An 18,488-nucleotide genomic window follows, 5' to 3' on the forward strand; every position below is an offset into this window, starting at 1 on the left:
TCCCTGCACAAAACCATGTTGCCTATCACTGATAAGCCCATTTTCTTCCAAATGGGAATAGATCCTATCCCTCAGTATCTTCTCCAGCAGCTTCCCTACCACTGACGTCAGGCTCACCGGTCTATAATTACCTGGATTATCCCTGCTACCCTTCTTAAACAAGGGGACAACATTAGCAATTCTCCAGTCCTCCGGGACCTCACCCGTGTTTAAGGATGTTGCAAAGATATCTGTTAAGGACCCAACTATTTCCTCTCTCGCTTCCCTCAGTAACCTGGGATAGATCCCATCCGGACCTGGGGACTTGTCCACCTTAATGCCTTTTAGAATACCCAACACTTCCTCCCTCCTTATGCCGACTTGACCTAGAGTAATCAAACATCTGTTCCTAACCTCAACATCCGTCATGTCCCTCTCCTCGGTGAATACCGATGCAAAATACTCGTTTAGAATCTCTGACTCCACACATAACTTTCCTCCTTTGTCCTTCAGTAGGCCAATCCTTTCTCTAGTTACCCTCTTGCTGCTTATATATGAATAGAAGGCTTTGGGATTTTCCTTAACCATGTAGCTAAAGATATTTCATGACCCCTTTTAGCCCTCTTAATTCCTTGTTTCAGATTGGTCCTACATTCCCGATATTCTTTCAAAGCTTCGTCTTTCTTCAGCCGCCTAGACCTTATGTATGCTTCCTTTTTCCTCTTAGCTAGTCTCACAATTTCACCTGTCATCCATGGTTCCCTAATCTTGCCATTTCTATCCCTCATTTTCACAGGAACATGTCTCTCCTGCACACTAATCAACCTCTCTTTAAAAGCCTCCCACATATCACATGTAGATTTACCTTCAAACAGCTGCTCTCAATCTACATTCCCCAGCTCCTGCCGAATTTTGGTATAGTTGGCCATCCCCCAATTTAGCACTCTTCCTTTAGGACCACTCTCGTCTTTGTCCATGAGTATTTTAAAGCTTACGGAATTGTGATCACTATTCCCAAAGTAGTCCCCTACTGAAACTTCAACCACCTGGCCGGGCTCATTCCCTAACACCAGGTCCAGTATGGCCCCTTCCCAAGTTGGACTATTTACATACTGCTCTAGAAAACCCTCCTGGATGCTCCTTACAAATTCTGCTCCATCTAGACCTCTAACACTAAGTGAATCCCAGTCAATGTTGGGAAAATTAAAATCTCCTATCACCACCACCCTGTTGCTCCTACATCTTTCCATAATCTGTTTACATATTTGTACCTCTATCTGACGCTCGCTGTTGGGAGGCCTGTAGTACAGCCCCAACATTGTTACCGCACCCTTCCTATTTCTGAGTTCTGCCCATATTGCCTCACTGCTCGTGTCCGCCATAGTGCCCTCCTTCAGCACAGCTGTGATATCCGCTTTGACCAGTAATGCAACTCCTCCACCCCTTTTACCTCCCTCTCTATCCCGCCTGAAGCATCGATATCCTGGGATATTTAGTTGCCAATCATGCCCTTCCCTCAAACAAGTCTCAGTAATAGCAATAACATCATACTCCCAGGTACTAATCCAAGTCCTAAATTCATCTGTCTTACCTACTACACTTCTTGCATTAAAACAAATGCACCTCAGACCACCAGTCCCTTTGCGTTCATCATCTGCTCCCTGCCTACTCTTCCCCTTAGTCACACTGATTTCACTATCTAGTTCCTTACAGGCTTTAGTTACTACCTCCTTACTGTCAATTGAGCTCCTCATTTGGTTCCCATCCCCCTGCCACATTAGTTTAAACCCTCCCCAACAGCGTTAGCAAAAGCACCCCCAAGGACATTGGTTCCAGTCCAGCCCAGATGTGGACCATCCAACTTGTAATAGTCCCACCTCCCCCAGAACCGGTCCCAATGTCCCAAAAATCTGAACCCCTCCTTCCTGCACCATCTCTCAAGCCACGCATTCATCCTGACTATTCTTTCATTTCTACTCTGACTATCACGTGGCACTGGTAGCAATCCTGAGATTACTACCTCTGAGGTCCTACTTTTTAACTTGGCTCCTAACTCCCTAAACTCTGCTTGTAGGACCTCATCCCGTTTTTTACCTATATCATTGGTGCCTATGTGAACAATGACAACTGGCTGTTCACCCTCCCCCTTCAGAATCCAACAAAATATTCAAGCAGTAACCCTCCAGAGATCTCTTAAATTTGACTTACTATCAAGGGTAAACTTTATGACAGTGGCACCTCTTTAACAGAAACAAAGATTGCAAAATTGGTGTATTGTACCAACGCTGCAGTGAGATTCGTCCTTTTTTAACAGGAACATGAACTCATTTCAGTTATGTGAATAAGAAAAATAGAAAACTGATACCTTGCAGATTTTATGCTGCAATGTTGCTGGGAAAATTTAGGCAATGTAGCTAACTATAAATTATATTCACTTATTTGTAAACTGCAATATCTAGCCGTAATCCACCAACTCAGTGCCTTTTGTTGCATTATACAAAGGGATATGCAGAAAAATGAGTATTAACTGTGTGGTGCCATTACGCACACTTTTTATTTTAAGAGAGGAAACCAAGATGAAGGCTGATGGTCCATAGAGCAAAGCGTTACCAAAACAGTTGAACATAGTAAAAAAGCAAATTAGGTAAATCAGGAAGTATGTAGGTAGCACAAAGCTGTGTTTTAAAAGCCTGAAAATTGTTAAGAGAAAAGAGTAGGGGAGAGCAAAATGTGAACTGGAACCTTGCTGCCCTCATAATTGAGAGTGAAGGATTCAAGTGGCAGGCATTTCTGAGTTTCAAACTTGACAGCTTTGAACTGCAGTTTTCGTATCCATTCACCACAACATTTCTGCAGCTACCGATCAACCACCTATGATGCCCTAGTCCCTATTAAAACCATTATCTTCTCTTACCCTGGCCATTCCCCCCAGGTATGACAGTCATCTCCACTCACTTAAATTCAAAGGATGCAGACTTGAAAGGATACGGCAGACAATATGTTTAGCCACTCACCACCAGATCTGGCTGGATGATATACAGCAAACCATCTTCTTAAAACCCTCCTCTCCCCTGTCTCCTCCAACCTCACCTCCAACAAAAGCGCAAGAAGCTCATGGACTTCTGTCAATAAGATTGAAACCAGCTGCCTCTGCCACTTCCCTCCTTTCCTCTGGCCAACTGGGCCAAACTTGGCCCAAATATTCCCTCCTGCACCAGCCCTAAACTTGCAACTTTCTCTAGTTTCTCCTTATTTTCCTCCATGTCCTCTCCAAGCTCATCTTGTCCATGGGACCCACCTCCTGCTCCTAAAGTGCTGACCATCCTACTTCCCTTCCTGGCTGCTATGTTAGTTGATATTGTTAATGGTTCTCCCACCTCAGGTTCTGTTCCGCTTGCTGTCAAATTTTCCATCATCACCCTCTGTATCCTTGCAAACTACCACCCCATCTCCATCCTCCCTTTTCTTTCCAATCCTTCAAAGTGCTGTCACCTCCTAAATCTGTTCCCATCTTTCCCAGAACTCTATGTTTGAATCCCTCCAATTAGTTTCTGCCCCTGCCGCAGTACCAATATGGCTCTTATCAAAGACATAAATTACATCCTGCATGACTGTGACAGAGGTAAACTATCCCTCCTCAGCCTTCTCAACCTGCCTGCAGTCTTTCTCACGGAGATGGTCCACTCCACCGTTATCTAGCTGGGTGGAACAGCCCTTTCCTGGTTCCATTCTTATCCATCCAGTTGTAGCTGGAAAATCACGTAGAATCATAGGGTCACTTACAGCACAGAGGAAGCCATTTGGCCCATCGAGTCCATGCAGGCTCTCCATAGAGTTGTCCAGTCAGTCCCACTCCGCTGCTCAAACCCCATAGCTCTGTAAGTTTATTTCCTTCAAGTGTCTGTCAAATTTCCTTTTGAAGTCATTGATTGTCTCTGCTTCCACCACCCTTGTGGATAGCAAGTTCCAGCACCAGCAATGGCTTCTCTTCCTGCTCCCACACCATTACTCCTGCTGTCCCCAAGGATCTATTCTTGGCCCTCTCCTATTTTTCATCTACATGCTGCCCCTCGGAGATATCATCGAAAAACACAGTGTCAGTTTCAATATATACACTGACAACATTCAGCTCTACCTCACCACCCCCTCTCTTAAACTCTCCACTGTCTTTAAATTATCAGATTGTTTTTTCTAGCCATCAGCTCCATCCCCCTTCCCTTGCAACTGTCAGAGGCTGAACCAAACTGATCTCAACCTTGGTGACCTACTTGACTCCGAGAAGAGCTTCCAACCACATATCCGTGCCATCACTAAGACCGCCTATTTCCACCTCCATAATATCACCTGGTTTTGCCCCACCTCAGTTCATCTGCTGCTGTAAAACTCATCCACGCTTTTGTTACCCTTATTCCAATGCACACCTGTGTGTTCTAGTATATGTAAACTTGAGGTCATCCAAAACTCTGCTGACTGTGTCCTAACTTACACTAAGTACCATTCACCCATCACCCATGTTAACTGACCTACATTGGCTCCCGATTAAGCAAAGCCTTGATTTTAATATTTTCATCCTTGTTTTCAAATCTCTCCGTTGCTTTGCCCCACCCTATCTCAGTAATCTCCTCCAGCCCTACAATTCTCCCAACTGTGCTTCGCCAATTCTGGTCTCTTCAGCATCCCCAATTTTAATCACTCCACCACTGCCAAAAATCTTTTCGCCCCACTATACCTCTCTTTCCTCCTTTAAGATATTTCTTAAAACCAAGCTCTTTGACCAAGCTTTTGGACATCTGCTCTAATATCCCCTTATGTGGCTCAGTGTAAAATTTTGTTTGATATCACTTCCGTGAAGTGCCTTGGAACATGTTACTGCATTAAAGATGCTATATAAATACAAGTTGCTGTTGTTCTATAATAGTATCTTGCTGTCACCAAAGCCAACACTTAAGGTTACTTTTACCTTTGATCTTAACTTGGAATGTTAGGCTGTCATCATTAGACATGCAGGTGTATTTTCCTTGGTCGCTCTGCTGCACTTTTCTGATGACAAGTTTGCGTTCTGTTCCCTGAGAGATGATGTTTATCCTCTGGTCCTGCTTAACCTCTTTTTGATCCTTTCTCCACGTGACCACAGCATTAGCTGGTGACACATCACAAGACAGTTCCAAACTTTCTGAGGCTATTGCTATCACTTTTGGAGGAGTTTTTGGCTTGATTATGAACTTGACATCTATATCTGCAAATAAGCAACATATTTTCATTACAATTAGCACCTTCAATCAAACAGATTGGAAATCACAACAGGTACTATTATTTAATTTAATACAGACCCTTATCAGAGAAATTCATATCTATGTTAACATGAACTTCATCTTTGACATACTGAAGTTAATATAACTCGGCTAGAAAAAGAACCATTAGTGTTGGCGGATGCAGGCATTAGCTTTGACAACTCAGCATTGCTCTTGGAACGTTTACTGAGTTTGAAATTCCAGATTTGATGTTGGAAGGGTGCTCATTTTAGCTTTGAGATTCCAACACAAATGTTGGACTCCACTAGTATTAGCTCAGACAATCCTATATTAATTCTTAACATTGTAGTATCACTAAACCTGTGTTGCAACTCAAATGATATCAGGCTCCTGACGCAAGCACTGGCAAAAGTAATACAGTACCAAGTGTCTCCACTAAAAGCAGTGAAGGAACAAACTTTATATTTGAAACAGCAGTCACAAAACAAAACAAATCTGCATTAGCATCTAAAATTCCATTGCCATGACAGACAAAACTTAAAATAGGACCACATTTTCATTAAATGTTGTGCAGATATAACCATGAGATTACAAGGCATGAGTAAAGAGATAAAACACAATGGGCAAGAAAGTAGGCTCGTTTGGGTACTAAGGGTGACCTTAGAGCTTGTGGGCTGCACGTCATATTGGGACAGGTCAATATCCAGTATCCTAGCAGCAGTCATTATGCCTTCATTCTGCAGCAGTCTGCTTCGCTAGCTGCATTTGAGCCACCATAGCAAACCAAAGGAGGCTACTAACTGACTAGAACTATTCGCTGATGACTCCAGTGCACAACCCATAAAGTCATACTGCATGGCTTTCTGACACCCTGCAATCCCTTTGAACACTGTAATCCACAGCCATGATGTCAGCAATCTGAGTTTGCAGGGGAACAAGCTGATCTTGCACAACAGCAATCTGAGCTTGCACTACAGAACTCAGACTCTGGGTGGCTGCTGCTTGTGCTGCAATGGAAGCTGTGACATCGGTCACCAGTCACTGCATCGTGGTGGATGCATAAGTGGTTTGGGCCACCACTTCCATGCTGGAAAGAATGGGCTCCAAGCCCTGTGGCAAGTTGTTGCTGGACTCCTCCATACTCCTCGACATTAACCGCAGGCTTTCTAGCAGACTTCCCAATGGACCAAACATTTTGTTGTGCTACTCATCAGCATTCTTATGTAGGCTGCCTCCATCAAAGTCCTCATCTGAGTCTTCTGCAGCAGAACAAGTGTGCGCCCCTGCACTATAGCGAACTAATACTTGCACTATCCTTGCACCCTGCCCCAGCTGCAACCCACCCATTTCCAGTCTCACCACATGCAGATCCCACCACTAATCTATCCATTAACATACACACGGGGCAGAATTTTCAGGCACCAACATGGTCAGAGAGTCGGCTTCCCAACCCCATTCCCAACACCATTTTATGGGAGGTGGGTTTAGGGCCCAGCCGGGCTGCTCACCCCCATGAGGCAGGCAACCAATTAGGCTTGTTCGGAGCCTTGTCAAGGGCAGCAAAAGGAGGCCGACTGGAATTTCCAGTCGGCCTCAGGTTTCCCGGTGCATGTGGGGACAGTTTAATTCCCCGGAGTCAAGCACCCAGCGGCAGGCCCTCCCTGCCTGCCTTGGTGTAGTCAAAGGCCACCTTGTAGAAGGATTCTATTTTTAATTGTATTTCTTTAAAAGTTGGCAAGAGGGTACCTTCATGAGCCTGCTGCTCCTCTCAAGCTGGAAGGCTTCAAGAGCCCACTTGCCACCATTAGTTGGACACAGAACCTCTCTCCATGCTAATTAAGGGGACGCCCCAATTAAAATCCCAGATCAGTGAACGTTTCTCCCTGGGGGTGGACTGGTATCAAAACCAGGAAACAGTCCCAACTCCTGCTTCCCACCCCAGAGGCAAAAGTTCAGCCAGCAGTGTCATTATCTTAGAGCTGGCGGCTGCGAGTATGAAATCAAGTGATGTTGCTGTGTCATCATCATCACTCGCTTCTTGGTATTTTTCCACTACCTGGCCAGATTGCACCTCTTGAGTAGCTGAAAGGAAAAAGGCTGTGGTGCAGGGAGGGGATAAAGTATGAAGGGAAAGTGGGATGTGAGAAGTAAAAAGTTTTTTTTATTCTTTCATGGGAAGTGCACATTGCTGGCAGGCCAGCATTTGTTGCCTATCCCGAATTGCCTTTGACAACTGAGTGGCTTGCTAGGCCATTTCAAAGGGCAGTTAAGAGTCAACCACATTTCTGTGGGTCTGGAGTCACATGGAGGCCAGACCAGTTCCTTCCCTAAAGGATATTAGTGAACCAGATGGGTTTTTGCGACAATAGATGATAGTGTCATGGCATACTACTGAGAGTAGCTTTCAATGCCAGATTTTTTAAAATTAATTAATTGTATTTAAATTCCACCAGCTATCATGGTGACTTGAACCCATGTCCCCAGGGCCTTGGCCTTTGGATTACTAGTCAGTGACATTACCATTATGCCATCATCTCCCCCTATCTTCAATGGTTTCAGCCCTGCAGCACTGCTGAGCAATATCCATCCCAATAATGGCCAGTACCTTCTCCTCCATGTTTGTTAAGAAATACAGGCGCACCTCTTTCCCTCTGGTTAGCTCCTGCTGCCTCTGGTTGATAGAGATTGTTGATAGGTGAGTGATGGGGGTGTAATGACCTGAACACTGCTACTGGTGCAGTTGGTAGGATATGGCATTTGAAGATGCATTCACAGTCCTTGCCCACTCGCGTGAGGTTACTGAATTTCTTGTGGCGCCACACCCAGTTCCTCAAGGCCTAACTCCTTCACCATCATGGCTATTAGCTCCCAGTGCCTTTTGACCATCTATCTGGAGGGCCTCCTTCCGCCCTATATATACAGGGCATCTTTCTTCATGTCCACCTCCTCCACGAAGACCTCCACAGCCGCATCCGGAAATCTTGGGAGCTCATTCTCTCCCCTGTTGTGCCATTCCTCACTCTTTCTGAGGTCAAATTCTCTTCAGCCACAACTCCTAGCACCTGCTCCAGGTACAAATCACGAGATGCAGGATAGCTTTAAGCAGTGCAGGCTTGCTTTAAGTGAGGCTAGCCACTCACGATATTGCCCCCCTGGGTGATGCATCCAGCCAACGAACAGTGCGGTTAGCACTGGCTGGACAGAGAGATCATTCAAAAGGGGAGGCAGCATGAACTTGACTTGCTGCATGCAATGCAATCAACGGGTACGGGTCCATCACGCATCGCAAATCACCATGCCTGTTTTCGGGGGTTATCTGATTTAGCCTCCACTGGGTTCAATAATTATACCTAAAGTTAGATTCAAGTAGCTACAGTCAGATTCTCAGGTCAAAGTTGACAAGTGGCTCCTCATGGAATGAAACAAAATTATAAAAACAGTCTTGATCCATTAGCCATCAATCTACAACCTATCAATTTAAATAAGCTTGATTAATCTAGACTCATGTCTTAATGCATTGATACCAAACGTCCTCATTTTGTGATAACCACGTAGCTGATAAAGACAACCGGTTCTATCCAGAGGAAAATTCCATAGTACTCAATAATTTTCCAATACATTTTGTAATTTCTACAATGTCTCACACAATCTGCTAAAGATCATTAGTGTTCAGCATGTGAAAAGACACCTGTTGCATTGTCAAACTGTTTGACCTATGGTATGGCAGAGTTGTAGCCCCTAACAAATGATCAGAAACCTATCTCTTGCTTTTATAAATTGTGTCAAAGGTTACATGTTATACAGACCCACATTTCTAAAAATAAAAACATATTAAACGAACATAAAAATAAGAGCATGAGTAGACCATATAGCCCCTTGAACCTGCTCCGCCATTCAGTAAGATAGTTTCACCTCAACTCCACTTTCATGCCCGATCCCCAAATCCCTTGATTCCCCTAGAGGCCACAAAATAATGCATCTCAGCCTTGAATATAATCAACAAGTGAGCAACCACTACCCTATGGGATAGAGAATTCCAAAGATTCGTAATCCTCCAAATGAAGAAATTTCTCATCTTAGTCCTAAATGATTGACCCCTTATCCTGAGACTATCGCCCCTAGTTCTAGATTCTCAGCCAGAGGAAACAACCTCTCAGCGTCTACCCCGTCAAACCCCCTCAGAATCTTATAAGTTACAATGAGATCACCTCTCATTGTTCTAAACTTCATTGTATAGGCCCAATCCACTCAACCTCTCACCAGAGGACAACCCTCTCATCCCAGGAATTAATTGAGTGAACTTTCGCTGTGCTGTTTCCAAAGCAAGTATATCCTTCCTTAGATAAGGAGACCAAAGCTGTGCACAATACTCCAGGTGTGATCTCGCCAAAGCCCTGTATAATGGTAGCAATACTTCTTGTACACCAGCCCCCTAACAATAAAGTCCAACATACCATTTGCTTTCCTAATTGTCTGCTGTACCTGTGAGCTAACCTTTTCAGTTTCTAACACAAAGACTCCCAACTCTCGCTGAACATCAACATTTAAAAGTTCCTCACCATTTAAAAATATTCTGCTTTTCTATTCTTCCTATCAAAGTTAATAACCTCACATTTCTCCACATTATACTCCTTCTGCCACCTTACTGCCCATTCACTCCACCTGCCTCTATCCCTTTGCAGCCTCTTTATGTTCTCCTCACAGCTTACTATCCCACCTATCTTTGCACCGTTAGCAAACTTGGGTACATTACTCTCAGTACCTTCATCTAAGTCATTTATATAGTTGTAAATAACTGAAGCCCAGCACAGCCGGCCAACTTGAAAATGTCCCATTTATCCCTACTCTCCATGTCCATTAACCAATTCTCTATCCCTGATAATATGTGATCCCAACCCCAAGAACACTCATTTAGTGCAACAGCCTTTTATGTGGCATCTTGTCAAATGCCTTTTGGAAATCCATATCCACTACATCCACTGGTTCCTTTTTATACACCCTGTTAATTACATCCTCAAACTAATAAATTTCTCAGACACAATTTCCCTTCATTAAAACTATGTGACTCTGCCTAATCATATTATGACTTTCTGAGTGTCTTGTTAGCTCCTTCGTATTAACAGATTCCAGCATTTTCCATGGTGACTGACTAGCCTGTGGTTTTCTGCTTTCTCTCTCCCTTTCTTGAATAGTGTTGTTATCACTAAAAGCTTAATAAGACTTCCAGTTTGCAAATGTAACTATGTATATTTTCACTAATATCTTTAAATTAATTGCAAGCATTATGAAAAACAAATAAATTTTTGATACGAAACTTGGAAGCATTGCGAACTGAGGAGGATAGTGTAGAACTTCAAAAGGACATAGTTGGTGAAATGGGCAAACAAATGACAGATGAAGTTCAATGCGGAGAAATGTGACGTGATTCATTTTGGTAGGAAGAGCATGGAGATACAATGTAAGATAAAGGGTACAACTCTAAAGGAACAGAGGGACCGAGGTGTATATGTGCATAAGTCATTGAAGGTGGCAGGATAGGTTGACAGCACTGTTAATAAAGCATATAGTATCCTAGGCTTTTATCAATAGAGGCATAGAGTGCAAGAGCAAGGAGATTATGTTGAACTTGTGTAAGACACTAGTTCGGCCTCAGCTAGACTACTGCATCCAGTTCTGGGCGCCACACTTTCGGGAAGATGTGAAAAGCATTGGAGAGAGTGTAGAAATGGTTCACGAGAATGGTTCCAGGGATGAGGAACTTCAGTTATGAAAATAGACTGGAGAAGTTGGGACTGTTTTCCTTGGAGCAAGAGAAGGCTGAGAGGTGATTTGATAGAGGTATTCAAAGTCATTAGGAATCTGGACAGAGTATATAGGGAGAAAACGATCCCACTCGTGAAAGGATCAAGAATGAGAGGGCGCAGTTTTAAAGTAATTGGTAAGAGAAGCAAAAGCGACATGAGGGAAAACCTTTTCAAGCAGCGTGAGGTTAAGGTCTGGAATGCACTGCCTGAGAGTGTGGTGAAGGCAGGTTCAATCGAGGCATTCAAAAGCGAATTCGATTGTTATCAGAAAAGGAAGAATGAGCAGGGTTATGGGGAGAAGGCAGGGGAATGGCACAAGATGAATTGCTCATTTGGAGAGTTGGTGCAGATATGATGGGCTGAGTGGGCTCCTTCAGTGCAGTAATAACTCTGTGATCCTATGTTGAATTGTAAAAATACTTAAAAAGTAACATATCATTACTATTTACTAAGCTCATTGTTTCTTACTATATTTCCCACTCCAAAACGGACTGATGTTGTTTCGAGGTATGGTTCTATCTACCAAATCCCCCAACACTTCAGCTGAAAGATGAATGCACAGAACTGAGACAATAAGCGTTGACAGTCTATTTGACTGTGGAGGATCATAAATGACTTCAAACTGCCCTTCATCTAATATCCATACACATACACGTTCCAGCAGGAGTCTTTAACAAAATAAAGTCAGTAAACAGAAATGAGAACATTGGCTGATTTTTCTCCTGTCAGCCCAGAGGCACTGAAGCGATCTGTATCAGCTGAACAATGTACTAGTTGACATCCATTCACTCAGGATGCCAGGATCAAGCCTCAGTCCTTCCAGCTTTATATATCATAATATTATACCAGGCAGTGCATTTAACTACTAAGCCTATGAAGTTAACAATTCTTTAACATGAGCAACAATTTAATAACACTATCATCTATTACATAAATTACATGGGCTTTTAACCATCTGTTAATGCAACTTATGGATTTTTTGCTGGTAGTACTATGTCACTCAGCTTCGTGGCATAAAAATATGCACTTTTAACAACGAGTTTCAATTTCCATGTGGGCTCTGGTGATTGTTGGCCATAACTTCGGCATTTAAACCATTTCTCTTTCGTTTTCAAAGGATACAGACTAGTCCTGAAATACAAGTTATATTAACCTATGATTTTCAAATCAAAGCTCACAGTGTCTTCTCCGCACTTGCATGTATAAGTGCCCTCATCCTCTTTCTTTGTAGTTGAAATAAGAAGCTTGTGTTGCTTTCCCTGGCTTTCCATAGTAAACTTTTTTGATTGCTTTATTTCTTTACCATCCTTGTACCACTGTACTTTGGTATATGTGTCAACAGTTTCAATAAACAGCTCTGTTTGCTCTCCAAACATACTAGTGACAGTGCGTTCCACTTTCTCTTTGTTAAAATATTGAGAAGTCTCTAATGTGTGGAAATTAAAAAAATTAGTAACAAATGTATTTTAAAATGTGCTTTTTTTGTTTTTAATATGTGATCGAAGAAATAATGACAGATCAAGACATTCTTGCAGAATATATATTCCCTAGAGAAGATAATCTCAGTATTTGTTCTGCAGAGATTAGCCAAATAAGCAAAAAATCTTTCGCTCTAGCATGAAGATTGAAATACTGCTTGGCACTGAAAATAAATGGCGATCACCCCCAATGATTTACCAGATAAATGCACCAAATGATGTAATATTAAGCTATTTAACTAGAAGCTTGCAGGTTTGATTTCTGGCAAATTAGGTCATTTTAGCCACAGCAATGAAAAAAAAGCCTCTGATTTGAGGAAGGAAATACAATTAGAGAGGATTCTTCCTCCTGATTGCTCGTGAGTCTTGTTGGATATTGTATGTGGGTATGTCAAACAGGAATAGGACTGGTCTTGACCTTAGCATTTCTCACATTTGAGTAGCCCACTGGCATTCACTGTCTGGGTTCACACACAAAGAATGGCAAAGAATGGGCAAGTACATGAAAGATTGCAGATACTTGTGAAACCATAGCCCAGTCCAGCATCGCAATAATCATTGCTTCAATGAGAGGAGAGGATGAGAGAGGAAGAATTGGGGAGGGGGGAGGTGGTGGAAGGGAACTTGCTTTCTACAAAAAAAATCAAATCTTCAATGTGGCTTTAAGAAATAAAATTTTGTCAAAATATTGGACAGTCTATACCCATTCAATTTCAGAGGTCATGGGCTGGATTTTAAAGCATCTCCGATGCTGGGAACGGTCGGGGGGGTGGGGGGGGGTTCAATAACGATAGGAACAGAGGAGGCCTGCCACCAACTCCGACAGGCCTCGTACCTATCTCGGCAGCAGCGACGAGGCCTCATGGTGGTTACCCCGCTGCTCAGCAACAAGACCCTCATTAAAATATCTGAATGACTACTTATCATGCACGCCCCAGCAATTCTGCCAGCAGGTTGGTATCTTCATTCTGGCAGCTGGCAAAGCTGCACTTTCGAATCCCTGTTCGGGGAAACGGTGCGCGACACCTGTGGGGAAGGGAGAGGTGTTTTACTCTGTGTTGGGGGGGTGTGCGGGGAGATGGGAAGGGCTAAAGGACAAAGGTTCCAAAATTTGGGGGGGGGGGGAGCAAGGGAAAGGTCAAATTTTAAAGGTAGGTATTCCAGGGAGGAAAAGGGCAGGAATGAAGTGTTATGCCATTGGGGGGGGTGACAGAGTGCATGGAAAGGTTATTTTATTCATTTTTATAATCTTTAACTTAACTTTTCCTTTAAAGTTTAAATGCTCAGTTAAGGCTCTAAGCCCTTCAAAAGTGACGCTGGCACCTGCACATTGGCACCGGATGCTGTTGTTGCCGACGGCTCGCCCGCCCCCTCCACATCATCGGGTGGGGTCAGCCTCCCAGGACAAAGTAATGAGCCACTGTGTTTGGAATCGCGACGGCTCCGCGACGTGGGCCCCATGCGTGCGGGCCGCAGAGTTTTGCATCCAACGTCTTTTTCAGCATCGAGCTCTTAAAATACAACCCCATAGCTTAATTCAGTTTAGTAAACTAAGGTAACTACAATGGTATGTGCAAAGCTGCTTAGTTGTTTTTATTCTTCCATGGGATTTGAGCATCACTGGCAGGCCAGCATTTATTGCCCATCCCTATTGCCCTTGAACGGAGTACCTTGCTTGGCCATTTCAGAAGGCAGTTTAGAGGTAACTACGTTGCTGTGGGTCTGGAGTTACATGTTGGCCAGACCAGGTAAGGACAGCAGATTTCCTTCCCTAAAGGACATAATGAACCAGGTGGGTTTTTATGGCAATCGATGATGGTTTTATTGCACCATTCCAGGCATCTTTAAAATTATTTAACTGAACGTATTAATCAATTGAATTTAAATTCCACCAGCTGTTGTGCTGAGATTTTAACCAGTAGCCCGGCATATTAGCCTGGGCCTCTGGATTACTAGCCTAGTGACATTACCACGATGCCACTGTTTTCCCCAACCTGCCACCCCCTCACTCATTAAGACTGACTCACTCATTTAGCTTTAAAAATGTAATCCAATTTGGCATAAGTCACTCTTCAAAACAAATACAGCTCTTTATGCTTCAATATGTTAATAATCTGTTTTATTTCCTAATCCTAATTATTTTTTATATTCGCTCATGGGCTGTGGGTGTCGCTGGCTAGGCCGCCATTTATTGCCCATCCCAAATTGCCCTCGAGAAGGTGGTGATGGGTTTCCTTCTTGAACCGCTGCAGTCCTTGGGGTGTAGGTGCACCCACAGTGCTATTAGGAAGGGAATTCCAGGACTTTGACCCAGGACAGTAAAGGAACGACGACATAACTCCAAGTCAGGATGATGGGCGGCTTGGACAGGAACTCGCAGGTGGTGGTGTTCCCAAGCATCTGCTGCCATAGAGTCATAGAGTTATACAGCACAGAAACAAGCCCTTCACCCCATTGTGTCCGTGCCAGCCATCAAGCACCTATCTATTCTAATCCCATTTTCCAACACTTGGCCCGTAGTCTTGTATGCTATGGAGTTTCAAGTGCTCATCTAAATACTTTTTAAATGTTGTGAGGGTTCCTGCTCTACCACCCCTTTAGGCAGTGTGTTCCAGATTCCAACCGCCCTCTGGGTGAAAACATTATTCCTCAAATTCCCTCTAAACCTCCTGGCCCTTACCTTAAATCTATGCCCCCGGGTTATTGGCCCCTCCACTAAGGGAAATGGTTCCTTCCTATCTACCTTATCTATGCCCCTCATAATTTTGTATACCTCAATCATGTCCCCCCTCAGCCTTCTCTGCTTTAAGGAAAACAACCCTAGTCTTTTCAGTCTCTCTTCATAGCTGAAATGCTCCAGCCTAGGAAACATCCTGGTGGATCTCCTCTGCACCCTCTCCAATGCAATCACATCCTTCCTATAGTGTGGCGATCAGAACTGTACACAGTACTCCAGCTGTGGCCTAACTAGTATTTTATACAGCTCCATCATAACCTCCCTGCTCTTATATTCTATGCTTTGGCTGATAAAGGCAAGTATCCCATATGCCTTCCGACTCACCTTATCTACCTGTGCTGCTGCCTTCAGTGATCCATGGACAAGTACACCAAGGTCCCTCTGACCCTCTATACTTCCCAGGGTCCTACCATCCATTGTACATTCTCTTGCCTTGTTAGTCCTCCCAAAATGCATCACCTCACACTTCTCAGCATTAAATTCCATTTGCCACTTCTCCTCATATCTTACCAGCCCATCTATCTCACCCTGTAATCTAAGGCTTTCCTCCTCACTATTTATGACACCACCAATTTTCCAGTCATCTGCCAACTTACTGAACATACCTCCTATATTCACGTCTAAATCATTAACGTATACAAGCAGCAAACGTCCCAGCACCACTCCCTGCGGTACACCACACATCACAAGCTGCCAATGGCAAAAACAACCCTTGACCATCACCCTCTGCCTCCTGCCACTAAGCCAATTTTGGATCCAGTTTGCCAAATTGCCCTGGATCCCATGGACTCTTACCTTCTTAACCAATCTCCAATGCAGGACCTTATCAAAGGCCTTACTGAAGTCCTTGTAGACTACATCAACTGCTTTACCCTCATCTACACATCGAGTCACCTCCTCGAAAAATTCAATTATGTTTGTTAGACATGATCTCCCCCGACAAAGCCATGCTGACTATCCTTGATTAATCCCTGCCTCTCCAAGTGGAGATTAATCCTGTCCCTCAAAATGTTTTCCAATAGTTTCCCTACCACTGATGTTAGACTCACTGGCCTATAATTACCTGGTTTATCCCTACTACCCTTCTTGAATAATGGCACCACATTCGCTGTCCTCCAGTCTTCGGGCACCTCTTCTGTGGCCAGAGAGGATTTGAAAATTTGTGTCAGAGCCCCTGCTATCTCCTCCTTTGCCTCACATAACAACTAGTCCTGGGGATTTATCCACTTGTAAGGCCGCTAAAAACACTAATACCTCCTCCCTTTCCATGCTTATTTGTTCAAAGATATCACAATACCCCTCCCTGATCTCTACACCTACATCGTCCTTCTCCACAGAGAACACCGATGAAAAGTAATCATTTAAAACCTCACCTACGTCCTCCGGCCCCATACACAGATTGCCACTTTGGTCCCTAATGGGCCCTACTCTTTCCCTGGTTATCCTCTTGCCCTTAATATACTTATTAAATGCCTTGGGATTTTTCTTTATCTTGCTGGTCAGTGTTTTTTCATGCCCCCTCTTCGCTCTCCTAATTACTTCTTTTAAGTACCCGACTACACTTTCTATACTCCTCTACAGCCTCCACAGTTTTCAGCGCTCATTTTTTTCCTTATCCAATCCTCTATATCCCTTGACATCCAGGGTTCTCTGGACTGTTGGTCCTACACTTCAGCTTTACGGGAACATGTTGGCCCTGAACTCTCACTATTTCCTTTTTGAATGACTCTCACTGGTCTGATGTAGTCTTTCCTACAAGTAACTGCTCCAGGTCCACTTTGGCCAGATCCCGTTTTATCATATTGAAATCAGCCATCCCCCAAAAAAGTACCTTTATTTCCGGTCCATCTTTGTCCTTTTCCATAACTACCTTAAATCTTACAGTTATGGTCACTATCCCCGAAATGTTCCATCACTGACACTTCTACCACTTGTCTGGCTTCATTCCCTAGGATTAGGTCCAGTACCGCCCCTTCTTTTGTAGGACTTTCTACGTGCTGGCTCAAAAAGCTCTCCTGTATGCACTTTAACAATTCCACCTCCTTTAAGCCTTTTGCACTAAGACTATCCCAGTTAATATTGGGAAAGTTGAAATCCCCTACTATTATTAGAGATTTGCCTACATATCTGCTCCTCCATCTCTCGCTGACTAGTGATTGCCCCCTTTTTGTTTTTAAGTTCTACCCATATGGCATCATTTGAGGAACCTTCTAAGATATCATCCCTCCTTACTGCAGTATTTTTTTTTTAGAGATACAGCACTGAAACTGGCCCTTCGGCCCAATGGCCAATTTACCTATCCCCTGCAAGTCTTTGGCTGTGGGAGGAAACCGGAGCACCCGGCGAAAACCCACGCGGTCACAGGGAGAACTTGCAAACTCCGCACAGGCAGTACCCAGAATCGAACCCGGGTCCCTGGAGCTGTGAGGCTGCGGTGCTAACCACTGCGCCACTGTGCCACCCTAAGTAATTGACTCCTTGATCAATAGTGCAATGCCACCTCCTCTTTTACACCCCCGCTTCCCGTCACGCCTGAATATTGAACTGCCAGTCCTGCCCTTCCCTCAACCATGTCTCTGTGATCGCAATAATATCATATTCCCATGTGTTAATCAACGCCCTCAATTCATCCGCCTTACTTGTAAGACTCCTTGCGTTAAAATAGATGCAATCCAGCCTCTCATTATTCGCTTGTGCCTTAGCAGGTCTATATTTGCTCTGCCTTCCAGACTGACTTAATTTCTCTTCTATATTAGGCTGTGCATCACCCCTACTGTACCTCAACTCTGTATCCCAACAGCCTGCCAAATTAGTTTAAACACTAAACCCCCAAACAGCACTAGCAAACCTCTCAGTAAGGACACTGGTCCCGTGCTGGTTCAGGTGCAACCCATCCGACTTGTACAGGTCCCACCTTCGGCAGAAACAGACCTAGTGATCCAGGAAACTAAAGCCCTCCCTCCTACACCATGTCTTCAGCCACACATTCATCTGCTCTATCCTCCTATCCTATACTCACTAGCGCGGGGCACCAGGAGGAATCCAGAGATTACAACCTTTGAGGTCCAGCTTTTTAATCTGCTACCTCGCTACCTAAATTCCTGTTGCAGGACCTCATCCCTCTTTCTAACTATGTCGTTGGTACCAATGTGAACCACGACCTCTGACTGTTCACACCCTCCCCCTTCAGAATGCCCTTGTCCTTCCAGATGGTAGAGGTCGCGGGTTTGGAAGATGC

At 44.0% G+C, this 18,488-nt stretch overlaps 1 protein-coding gene across 1 annotated transcript in view; it reads right to left on the bottom strand.

Moving 5' to 3' along the window:
• The window catches only part of obscnb (obscurin, cytoskeletal calmodulin and titin-interacting RhoGEF b), an 868,128-nt gene that overhangs the window by 784,127 nt on the left and 65,513 nt on the right, over positions 1 to 18,488 (bottom strand). The window contains exons 12-17 of the mRNA XM_068053434.1: positions 13,851 to 14,024; positions 12,189 to 12,461; positions 11,504 to 11,578; positions 7,169 to 7,313; positions 6,016 to 6,149; positions 4,940 to 5,215 (exon numbers count right to left, since the gene is read on the bottom strand). Coding sequence (XP_067909535.1) covers positions 4,940 to 5,215; positions 6,016 to 6,149; positions 7,169 to 7,313; positions 11,504 to 11,578; positions 12,189 to 12,461; positions 13,851 to 14,024 — 1,077 coding nt within the window. The remainder of the gene's footprint in view (positions 1 to 4,939; positions 5,216 to 6,015; positions 6,150 to 7,168; positions 7,314 to 11,503; positions 11,579 to 12,188; positions 12,462 to 13,850; positions 14,025 to 18,488) is intronic.

This window comes from Heterodontus francisci, chromosome 2, assembly GCF_036365525.1.
Source record: "Heterodontus francisci isolate sHetFra1 chromosome 2, sHetFra1.hap1, whole genome shotgun sequence".
NCBI lineage: Eukaryota > Metazoa > Chordata > Chondrichthyes > Heterodontiformes > Heterodontidae > Heterodontus > Heterodontus francisci.